At 38.3% G+C, this 12,806-nt stretch overlaps 1 protein-coding gene across 1 annotated transcript; it reads right to left on the reverse strand.

Moving 5' to 3' along the window:
* Positions 1-328: 328 nt before the first annotated feature.
* ccdc112 (coiled-coil domain containing 112) lies at positions 329-12,774 on the reverse strand. Its single transcript, XM_087137295.1, has 13 exons — positions 12,649-12,774; positions 10,659-10,855; positions 9,857-9,978; positions 9,453-9,542; positions 8,865-8,940; positions 8,472-8,655; positions 6,796-6,882; positions 5,695-5,844; positions 5,269-5,409; positions 4,994-5,089; positions 3,794-4,039; positions 2,888-3,006; positions 329-2,745 (listed from the first exon to the last, which is right to left on the reverse strand). The coding sequence occupies exons 1-13, from the start codon at positions 12,658-12,660 to the stop codon at positions 2,715-2,717; spliced, it is 1,551 nt and encodes a 516-aa protein (XP_086993421.1). The 5' UTR covers positions 12,661-12,774; the 3' UTR covers positions 329-2,714.
* Between the last annotated feature and the right edge of the window lie 32 nt (positions 12,775-12,806).

Genomic DNA, 12,806 nt, shown 5'->3' on the forward strand with positions numbered 1-12,806 from the left:
GTGGACAGTTTGGTGTCAGTTTTAGTTTGAAGTGCATCATTGCATTACTTTTAGTCACATTTTCAGGTACAACTGTACAGGTAAATTTGTACATGTTGTATTTTGTCGTGGTATTCATTATGTGCTGTTTTGATGGCTGGATAACTTTTTGTACAATTGCATCTGGCCATAGACTGTCGTCAGCTGATCAGACAAAATATGACAGAACGTGCCGAAACACATTTCAAATAATCTTGGGGTCTTGTTGAATGGCCTAATGCAAGTGCCTTTTGGGGCAAAAAACAACTGTTCCACTACACTGATCAGGAACTAGTCGGCAAGTCAAAACTGAGAATGAATCTTCAGTGATTCTTTAATTTGTGAAATGCTCTCAACTTTGTATGTGTAAATGTAGTTGTGTATTTACAACAGTTCAAGTGCAAACCTTGAATTAAAAAGTGCCTTTTAGTTTTGCACTGGATCAGTGCAGGACATCTCAATTCTAAGCAAAAGTTAAGAATTTGACTTCTCCAAGCCAGATGCGTCATATCTCAGCAAACACAAACTTGCAATGTGTTGAAGTTGCGTATTCATAAAATGCACTCACAAACAAAAAGTGCGCACTCTCCCACTTGCCTTATTTGAGAAACTCTTAATTCAAAACTTGAAAGTTCATGTATATATGCATTGTCACTTGTCAAAGTCCACTTATTGCTGTAATCCTAGAAAAATTAATTCCATTTGCAAATCTATTTTTCAAGATGCCACAATCACAGAAAATTCCATGGAAAACAACCAATCCATTTGATGCCGTCCAATCCACAGAAACAGTCAAAGTGTCCTGGATATGGACATTCATCAGAATTAAAAAACTGCTTTAAATCCAATTTTTAAATGCATAAATATGTACACATAAACAAGAACATCTAGTTTTTTTTAATGTAACAAATTGACGTCGCTAAAATGGAGTAAATGGTTGACCTGTAGCCCCAAGTCCTTATGAAAATCTATTGCAGCTAAACTCTTTATGAATTTTATTTCAGTACAAGATACATGTACTGACCCACACTTTAGACAGAGCACACATACATGTACATCTGTTACTGAAAATGCCCCTGTTATTTTCTTTGACAAGTTCAGTTAGATTTGGTAGAATATTCAGTTCAGGATAAAACTCTTGGCTATTAACTGATCTTTAGAATTCAACTACTTCACTTGTGTTTATCCGTACTCATCCTAGAGGTCAAAGTGAAGTGGGATGTACATGTATAACTGACAAATTGTACAAAAGAGCTGAGAAGTTGATCTCGGATAGCAAACTCAAATAGAAGGCAAATGTGCACACTTGTAACTTTCCATTTTTGGTCATTTAGGCCAAGACTAGACACAGTGCTACTGCCATGCCAAACTTGATTCAAATAAGCAATGAAGCAATAGCCCAGCAGTTGCACTAAATACTGACCTTAAACAAAGCAGTGCCAATGTCATCCGAAGCGACGATAGTGCGGCATACCCTGTCAAGCTAAAAGGGTTTGCCATGCCAAATTCAATTTGCCGAGCCGAATCACACTAAATGCCGTGCTATAGCCATGCTGAACTTTAAAAAAGTGAATCATTTGAGTTCGGCACAGCAGCTACAGCGTATAGCCTGGGCCTCACTTATTTGAAAATTACCTCTGAAAAAGGCTTTTGTAAAATATTTTCAAGCACATTTATGAAATCTCAAAAAACTGCCTGACCTCTAAAAGAAATATGCCAAAAAATTACATCTCTCGGTAAAAACTTTAAAATAAATGACCAGTGAACTTGGTGTACTCATATGCAGATAAAAGGAAAAGAAGGTAGCGATTAGGTAAAACTTAAAATTTAAATAGCAGACCAACATGAGTTTAGCAGTTTATGAATTTTTTTTTAATTAATTGGTGGGAAAAATCTGCATTTATGAAAAATTCTAAAGTTAAATCTTATCTGTGAAAAGAACGCAAATCATTCTTTCCAAAAATTATAGAGGGTGGTACAACAGGCTGCACATACAAGGGTTGGGGAAGATTGCCACGTGACCTTTGACTTTATGGCTCTTTTTCATCAATTTTCAAATTATAAATCAAAAATCTTTGTGTCGCAACATGTACAAAGTGGTGAGATTCTTTCACAGAATAAAACCAGAGGCATTTCATTTCACATTTTCTGTCACATCTTGTGACAAGCTGCAAAGAAACTAAGAGTACATTGTACTTCAAAGTTCATAAAAACTGAAATCAGAAATGGGGTTAATCGAGCTGACCAAAGGAATGGATCTAATGATGGTCAGGTCTAACCACACTTGACGATGGGAATTTGAATTGTCAGCATTTCATTTCACCTCTTTGTTTTCCATTATCAAATGTCATAGTGCATGCCAACGAGTGGGCAATATAGCAGTTTGGTGTTTAGAAAACCTTGCAGATTGATACTGTGACCAGAAAAATGATATGCCACCAGACATAACTGCCTTCAAAAACAATCATCAAAGGAATAGTTGAGAGCAAAGACAGCAACATGACATCAAGACGATCTGGCCATCGCAGAGGTCGCTAGAGCTGCTTCTGACCGCATTTGATGGTATTCCCTCATACAAACGACATTTGCATACTTGTATGGAACGTGACCTTACAGAGAGAGAGTACATTCCACCAGCCATGTTGTCCTTATATAAGTAATTTCTCAGTCACAGAGTGCTTGGTTTTTCCTAGATGCTATAAGCCGGTTCGCCATGATGGTACAGCTCTGTCCAAAAAATAAAAAGTGTTCTCCTTGTTTTAAATGAAACACAAATGTTCCAAAACAACAACTGTGAAGTTATTTCTCCTGGCACGCATCACTTTGAAAGAAAAAATCAGTTCAGCTCAAAATACTGCAAACAACCTACCTATGAGGCATATGTAAGACAGGTCCATTAGATGATGCTGAGGTGTCCTTCTTTCGTTCTTTCCAACCTTCTGTTAATCTATAGAGTCTGGATGGATCTCTCTCGGCTTGAACTTCCACCTGTAAATATTGTGGTCAAAAATGACACCAAAAAAAATACATCTTGAAAAAGGACACTGTTATCACAACACTACTTACAAAGATTAAAATTTCAAATGCAAACATCTCTTACTGAACAAGAATTCACTCTGGATGATACTCATCAGTGGCATCCTGGTGGCATGGTAAGTATTCTTAAAAGAAAAAGTTCCTTACAAACCCCAGAAATATAACAACTATGGTACAGAATGTCGAAAATGCCGGGAAAAATTGGAAATCCGATTAAAATAAGATTAATATCACAACTGTTATCAAGAACAAGTCAATATTGTTTGCCATTAATGAAGACATTTGACATGTATATACTTGTTTCCTGAAGAAAATATCGTCAAGTCAACTGCAAATCAGCCAAGGTAAAGTCTCTCAAGAATCTCATCATTTATCTAGTGCATAGAACAATTTTATTCACTGTTTGCAATGTATAGGTTTTGCATAAGAACTCGTTTTGATCTCAACCTAAGTTTTACATGGGGGTCAATATGTAAAGTCCCATGTATGAAATGGGGAATCCTTTAACACGATTTTTTAAAATAAATCTGAATACATAACACAAAACTGCTGCAAAATACTTGCTGACTACAATGACCTAAACTAAAAATCACAAAATGGATGGCCTGAAGTTTCAATCCTAGCAGAATCTTTCTCAAAAGCAAAAAGGCACTGTTCTTAGCAGGTGAGAATATTAAATTAATTTTTTTACTGTCAATTCATTCTGAATTGAGGAAAAAGGCAGATCTGTCCTCCATACCTGACCCTTCAACTTTGCTAGTCTCCTACTCTTTCTCCTCTCTTCTTCTTCCTTAGCTTTCTCTTTAGCTAGTCTCTCCTCAAGCTTCCGTTGATCTCTCTCTTGAAACCTTGCTCTTTCTTCTCGACCCATAATTCTCTTCTCTTCCTCCTCCACTGCTTTCTTTGACTCCGCCTCAAGCCTCTGCAAAGTCTCTTCTTCTTGTTTCTGCTGCAGATACTCTTGAACACGATTCCTGACATCATGCTAATCAAACAGGAATCCCCAAATGCTGTCACTGTTACAACTGAACATCAGTAGTATCACTACAAGACATTTACCTAGACTAGCCCCTTTAAAATCCACCATGAGGTTTGAGATCATTTTGCAAGATTGAAGGTACATCCAACAACTAGCCTAACAACTAAAACATGAAATCCCTTAAGTTTCAAGAACAAAGATGGTGCTGTTGGTTCACTGCACAGTGATAGATTGTACCGTGAAGGAAAACAAATCTTGGAAAATAGAGTTTCAAGACACAATTTAAGATTCAACAAATTAAATATTAAATTCAGTATGTAAAAGAACATGCCATGAATATCTCCTACCTGTCCCCATTATGTAAAAGAACATGCCATGAATATCTCCTACCTGTCCCCATTATGTAAAAGAACATGCCATGAATACCTCCTACCTGTCCCCATTATGTAAAAGAGCATGCCATGAATACCTCCTACCTGTCCCCATTATGTAAAAGAACATGCCATGAATATCTCCTACCTGTCCCCATTATGTAAAAGAACATGCCATGAATATCTCCTACCTGTCCCCATTATGTAAAAGAACATGCCATGAATATCTCCTACCTGTCCCCATTATGTAAAAGAACATGCCGTGAATATCTCCTATCTGTCCCCATTATGTAAAAGAACATGCCATGAATATCTCCTACCTTCACCCATTATGTAAAAGAACATGCCATGAATATCTCCTACCTGTCCCCATTATGTAAAAGAACATGCCACGAATATCTCCTACCTGTCCCCGTTATGTATTCTTATAATGTTGGCCCTGGATTTGGAGTTGCAAATAGCCACACCCTATGACTTTTTACCCGTGTTTCCCATCTCAAGGCAAAAAACAAGGCCACTGAAGAAGAACGTGACCTTTCCTTTACCCTCCAGGGCAAGGTAATACCAGCCACACCCTTGAATTCCTCACCTGTCTTTGCCTCTGCTTTTCATGTTCCTTAGCTTTTCTCATCTCTACCTCCATTTGTTTCTCTTCCTCTTTGGCCTTCATCAGTTCCTTCTGGACCTGTCAACAGATACAAATCATTGGCAGACTTAATGAACACAAACTGGATGAATGGTACAATTGCAATCTATTCAAGTAAACTTAAATAATCAAGTCAAACAGTTTTCTAAATGTTACTGATTCGTGAGAGGCTTAAGAAACATGGATGGTTATTTGACACAAGCTAAAGGACCTCTCACCTTCCATGCATTCAATTTGTCAGCCTGTTCTCGTCTCTCGTCTTCCAATCTGTGAGCTCTGAGTTGTGCCTTCCGTTGTTCTTCTTGTTTCTTCTCATCGTCATCCAAAGCAACTTGAGTTAAGAACTCATCCTTCTGAGCCTTAAGGCAAGGGATTATCAGTGAAGGGTTCTCATGATAATATTCTCCACAGTAAAACTAAGGATTCCTCAAGTATCTGGGGTCTTCAGCAGAAGCAATATCTACCATTCTGGTTGCCCAATGAACCTCCTTTCAACAACAACTCTGGGCACCTTTTGCTTTTCAATTACCACTAATGTGGATGAACATAAATATCGCAGCATGAAAGAACAGAAGTGAAAGATGCATATGCAATTCAATGTTCCTTGAAAGTACAACTGGTTTTGGACATTTGTTGGTGTTTACCTCTTTGATGATCTTCCATTTCTGTATAGCATCTTTCTTCTTCTCTATCATAGACATGTACTCCTGGTACCAGTTTTCATGTTGTCGTACGTCAGTGATGTTACGACCTGGGATAGAGGTAGCTGCCTCGTCTAGAAAGGTAGCCCTGCCCTGATAAAAGCAAACAATAAGCTCTTCTACTACAGATGATCACAAATCGATAGATTTGGACGGGCGCACAAAAGAGCAAATTCTGAGAAAGTATCGCAATATAAATGACAATTATTAGTATCACACCGATTCAGATCAGGTTAAATGATAACCAGATGTGACTTTCATAAGTATTCAGAGTGACCAATACAGATATCCAACTTATCAGTGGCATTATTGCCCTCCTATGCTGAAGTCACTCTTTGGGTCAATTAATCAGCTGCACAAAGATGCACACCTGTTTGATACTGTGCACTGCCCCAACTATCCCTCACAGGAATATCAGCTTGCAGTGTCAAATAACTGTGCCTCACTGTTTCATGTGCAGAATTGTGCAGTAAACCAACTGCAGTGAAGAGGACTGCCCAAAAGACCCTGAGTCATTTTGTGCCAGCAACCAACCGTATGCACATTGAACCCATGCATATTTGTGTTCCGTGTAGAAAACACATGCACGAGAGTGACTGTTGACTGTTGGCATTCATGCATATTTATGCTGTTAAACCATAGGCCATTTGGTCATTACTTTGCAAAAAGCATCACTCTGACTTAATTCTTATGTAATGCTGAAAATTTAACAAATGACTGTGTCTATTCTAAATACAAAATTGCAGTCAAAGTACATGTTCTTGTGTACTGCTGATCACCAAGTAACCCCTTCAAAACTCTGGCAGTTTGTCAAAGAAATTGGTGATCTACCTTCAATACATTAATTAGACAGATAACATACACATGGAAATGGCTGCTTTTATCATTGAAGGTAGGGGGGTCATTCCTGTCAAAAGGAAACAACACAAATTTGTTCAAAACTTTGTTTAACTTTACTTGAATCTATAGATGCACACACACACCTATCTGGCTCGTACACCAAGAGATACAGCTGTTCCCATAGATTTCTTTTGTGTATCTAACCTTGAATTTATTCCTGATTCTGAGGAAGGTGCCATGGTCATACTCATCCCAACCTCCTCTGTGGCCTCCTGTCTGCAGCAAAAACCTCTGTGATCAAGAAATTAAAACGCAAAAAATCTTACTGTTTCCTGGCAAAAACTAGATAAAATACTTGCAGCAAGGACAACAGTACAACTTCAAGATTGTCTACAGGCCAAAACTGCTAATTCAAGATCCAGGGGAAAAATGATTGGCTGCATCAGTGCAAATAAACAGCAAGGAAAATGGAAGGTTGCACTTACATCAAAGCTCACAGTCTTTGAAGAAAATGGAACAGTCCGCAGAAAATGAAACAACAGGCCTCAAACATTTCATAGAAGCTTCTTGTCATGAGGATGAATTTGATCAATGAATCAGTTTGGCTCTTCAGTCAAATAAAAAAAAATTTAACTTATAAAGACCACACAAGCTGCAGCATTCCTATTCATTTTGTTACAAGGCATTCTGAGTTCAAGGTCATAGAAAGGTCATTGATCAAATATCGCAAGGTTCAATCAACACATGTTCAAACTGATCCAAAGTTACTCCCTTTGAAATCCTACATACATTATAACCTGTTTCACACTATGCTTAAAAATCAGTGAGAAGAACAGGTTGATGACATAGATAGACTGTTAGGATACAGGATGTCTAACATTAAGATCTAATCCATGCATCTGTCTCTTAAATATAGAGATTAATTAAAAATATGGGAACAAAACTTCCATAGACCTACATAACAGTGACGTGTGAAATAGATTAAATAAAATTACCCCAACCTTGAAATAATGCCTTGCAGTAATTCAAAGGGCAACTTTCCAAACTTTAATTGTATTGTCAGGATTTTATTACCCTTGACTACTGACTTTTTAAAAAACTTTTTTCATCATGTAAATGTTCTGCTTCATACTGCACAAACACCCTCAAGAGGGTTATAAATGCATAGGCATGGTGTTGGCAGTATGCAAAAACTTAATTAGGAGGGTGATATTAACCCTAACAGTCCTCAGTCCTCCAACAGGTGAAGGATTGAGGACTGTTAGGGTTAATTAAAAACAACAAGCAAGGGTTCAAGGACTGTGCCTTGGGGAACGCTGGATACAACAGGTGCACTAGATGAGAATGATCCTTCAAGCATGACCCTTTGATAACGGTGAGTCATGAATTTCTTGATCCAGGTGTGTGTGAAGTGATCCTCTGATGTCTAAGTAGTCTAGTTTGAACGTGAGTCTCTGATGTGGGACTTTGTCAAAAGCTTTGCTGAAGTCCAGTAAAATAAGATCCATTGTCCTTGAAAGTTTAGAAACTAAGCAAAATCATTGATAAATTCACATGACGGTGATTTTCAAAATCAATGTTGAACATCTGTGAGGAGATTGAGCCAATCCAGGTGGTCCATAACATGATACATGGAGGTGATGTACTCCAATAGATTGCACAGTAATGAGGTCAGAGAAATAGGTCTGAAGTTCTTGCTGTACAACTAAATCTATTTCAAAATACAGGAACGGTAGAAATGTCAAAATGTAAACAAGAAATGTACTTATTTACATGTATTTGTTTACTCCTAAACTAGTTACCTTCAAATACCTCTTTCTATCCCCTAAGAACTGTTTCATTTTATTTTGGTTCTTAAACTACCCGGTTGACCTCCTTACTTCAAATGCTGACACCTCTGGAGGTAGATCAGCCATGACATTCCTCGCTGATGATACTGGTTTCGGTTTAGATGTCTTAGTTTCTATGGTGATGGGTGGTGCCTGTGCCCATGACTCCAGACGTTTCTCAAGTGCAGTCACCTCTTGATTCAACATCTGCTCTTCACGCATCAGATCTTCATAGCTAGATAGGCCATAACATCAAGCAACGAAACAAGAATCATGAGGCAAAAGAACATATTTTGGCATATAACCTAAAGATATTGTGAAAACACTCGAATCTACATATAAATGCGTGTTAAGATTTCATTAGTTTTTTTACTAAGTTAATACACCTAGACCCCACTAGTGAAATGGAAACAATCTGTACCGGACGACTGATGACAGACTTACATTTGTTTCTGCTGTTCTTTGAAATCATTAAGGACAGATTCTATCATCTCCATCATCTCCTTCAGTTTCTCAACAACTAAAAAAGGAAACAGACGACACCATATCCATGCATTGAAGACAGATTCTTCCAGGTGTTGTATATCAGAGCTTTCTAACTTTAAAGTTACACGTACAAGTATCTCTACTCCAGTCATTGAGCAATTTCCAGAATATTTCATTTTTGATTTGTAGCTCTGTTCTTTCTAATGTTTCTTAATGAAGTGTGATTAACAATTATTCCCTACGACATGGCACAGGTTTGGCAAATATCTTTCACAGTTGACAAGCAGCATTTCTTCTTTCAGATTTTTTTAACTCGCCAAACTTAGCACCTTCAACTGATTGTTTCTGCATGCATTTCGAAAGGATTGCATTTGGATGAAAGTTGAAGCTTTTCATGGTGGAGGTGACAAGCAAACTAGATAGGTTTGCGGTGGAACCATGGATATATCTTCTTTTTTCCTAAAAAAAAGGACTGCATTTCAATTTACTTCTTCCCCCCCCTTTGGTGATGTCATTGTCACAAGTAGTATTTTGAATTCAACTTACATTCAGGTGTTGGTTTGACATTGCGTAGTTCTCGTTGGAACTTGGTCACACTACCACGGATCTTCTTCAATTGTTGCTGTAGTTTAAGTTCTGTCATGTGAATGATTACATGTCAATTGCAAGCAAGTACATGTACATGTATAAGTTCCCTTTATGATGTGAGTTTTCCTAAGTACTGCTCTGTGTTACCCAGTGTTCTGCTCATGTTACTTTATGTACGTAGACAAGATTAGCATATCAGATTTGGTTATTTCCTGATAACTTCATCGTTCACTGTTTATGCAGATGCTGACATCTACTGTACCTCAGACTCACAGTAAAAGACGGAAGATTAGATGAAAACAACATCAACCCTATTTCTTGAAATAAGTGTGGTGTTCTCAATGAAAAATGAGAGGTTTTACTTTCAGTTTTCCTGTCTGAGTTCAGCTTGAGTTCTTGTTCCTCCAGTGAGCAGAACAACTTGCGGAAATCACTGCGCTTGTTGTATAGATGGATTCCCTTCTCCCGGTCCAGGTTATTGATCCTGATTCAATTCATGAAATATATTATCTGAAAGCCATCTAAAGATGAAACTGTTTACTGTCGGCTATTCAGACTCCACTTTGCATCCACACTTGCCCATGTATAAATCTTGGGACTCGGGTTTAACCAGGGACGCTGGTTCCACACGTGCTATTTGAAGTTTTGAATAGCCATGGCAACTACATATACTCTGGGTTTTTCAATAAATATGTTACTATAAAGTCATCTTATTACTGTCCTTACAATGCCATGAATAAGAGATAATTTGAAGTGTGTTAAGACATTAAGTGCAGAACAAAACTGGAATTTTACTTCTGGAAACTTGATGAGCTTACATGCAACAAGAGTGCAGCTTTAATTGTCTCTGGTTTGAGTACATGTGAAAGATTTCAAGAGTGAGCATAGGCAATTAGCTCAATCAAGATGTTGTACTCAGGTTTACTATGCGGAAGTACACAACATTAACACAAGCCGAAGTGGTTCCTTTTTTAAAATAGAGAGCGAAGTTGTTAAAGGCCAAGACAGCAGTAATGAACATTGCACAATTTGCCTCAGGAACAAACACTAACACAGGCAGTGTCAATCCAACGTGAAGATGAATTCATCGCATCTAATAAGGTTTACAGAGCACATGAAATTAGAGGAATGCACTAGATAATGACAAGACAATCAATGTTATACTTTTGCTCCAGTTGTTCAATTTCTCGGAGTGCCTCTACTTTCTTGGCATTCTCGGTCTTAGTCTTCCAAGCCCATGATCCTCCTCCTCCCGTCTTATTCTCAGCTCCGCCCCCTCTTATTCCATCTCCATCTTCTTTGGCTTTCTTTCTTCGTCCACTGTCTCGCCTCGCTTTGGCACCTTCCAACTCAGCTTCACCCTTCAAATTCAAATTTGGCAAGTCAGGTTGGCATAGTGTTTCTTTCCTTGCCTTCCACCTTTGAAGGCCTGGGTTCATTTCCCTACTCGACTGTGGACTGGGTTTTCAGTCCCTACCTGAGTCTATGGTGAAACATTTATCCAGGATTTCCTCCCAACTCTAAAACTGAACATTTCTTTATTGTCTTCTTCAATCATTATCATCTTGTAATTGGCGCTAAATTAGCTGTTGGATGATCAGAAAAAAATAAATAAATTTTTCGAAAAAATTATTTTGCATATTGAGCAAAAAACTGTTTGAAACTAAGAAGATTTCTAGATCTGGATCTAATTGAAAACGTTTATCTTTTTTTGTGACTGTACAGTAATATTGATGACCTACATGTATATATTAGGCTGCATGCAACAGATTAAGTGTCTTTCGATTTGAAACATGGGTGTTTGTTCCATAAGTGAATAATTATTCAGTACAGAATGTTTGTTCATTTCTTTATAACCTACAAGTTCGTAATAAAAAGACATTGCCCTCCTCTGATAAAAATGGCTGGAACAACAAGTTTCGTAAGCTGATGAACAATCAGATCAAATCAAAATGATTAAGGCCAACTTGATAAATGCTGAGCCACATGCTCACTCACTTTCAGCACTGAGCAGGGGGAATTCAGTATGGTATCACAGCATTGTAACTTCCGAGGAAGGGTTGACATACCACAATGTGTCCACTTTGAGAAGTTTTCATTGGTCGATTTCATAATTGCAGGATTCAGCAGTAATTGTCGCGATTGTAGGAAAGCTTAGTGAATACACAAGCCTACATGTACATGTATGCTGTAGGCATGATGGGGACGAGTTTGTTACACCCCAACTATAGCATAAGTCCCAACTATAGTTGGGACAGTCCCAACTGTAGTGCTGCAGTTGGGCTGGCCCAACTATTGTTGACCTATGTCTATGGCAAATGTCTCAACATTATCCAAGTCAATGTGTCTCACACTTTTCATATAATTCATATAAAATGTGGCACTTCATCTGTTCATCTAGCCCTATGACCAATGACATGACATTTGTAAACAATATGACTTTGGCACATAGTGGGCACATCATGCACACAGGACCTCTCTGCTGTGATTGGGCCGGCCCAACTGTAGCACTCTAATTGGGACGGGCCCAACTATAGTTGGGACTTACGCTATAGTTGGGGCGTAACAAGTTCATACGGACATCATTAATTTGTCCCTACAGTGGCAATGTTTAAATATTAGCCATAAGCAGTGATGAACTTCTTGAGACCAAAAGGGGGGTACCTTTTGGTTTCCAGAACTAACAGAAGGCCTAGCGTGTACAAAAGAGTCAAATTTAGCAGGCAAAATATCAAAGCAATTTTTGAGACCAGTCTCACAGGTTTGTCAAGTGATGTCTGATAGGCTTGTGCATATACACATGTATCTTTCAACTTTCCAACAAATTATAAACAGGCTAGGCCCAAATGTAGGCCTGAGGAAATAACACCTTTGAACTTTGAAGGATTCGTGGATTGAATTGTCACAAAAAAATATCCCACAGTTACATGCTCCATCATGCCTGTGCATAGACAGGAAAGGCATGTAACGTGTGAAAGAATGGGACCTTGTCTGAAGTTGTCAAGCTTGTTTAAGCGGCCTACAGTCATGACAGTTTACCGTGTTTACGCCGGCTTACAACTACGGTAAGACCCACAACAGTGAACACTTAGTCATTGGAACAGTACTCTTTCATACCAGACCAGAACCCAACGAGCCTTCAACGTCAACCAACCTTTGATGCCATTCTCAGAGCCTCAACAGCAGAAACACCGCGTTGAAACCAAGAAAGACGGTCGAAACAGCTAGCTAGCTGGCGCTAGCCGACGACATTCAGCATGAAGCTTGAGACATTTTGACAGTCTTGTTTCAAAATTATTTTAAATTTTGACA

This window comes from Acanthaster planci, linkage group LG05, assembly GCF_054643075.1.
Source record: "Acanthaster planci isolate LZ-2023a linkage group LG05, COTS_SCS, whole genome shotgun sequence".
Lineage (NCBI taxonomy): Eukaryota > Metazoa > Echinodermata > Asteroidea > Valvatida > Acanthasteridae > Acanthaster > Acanthaster planci.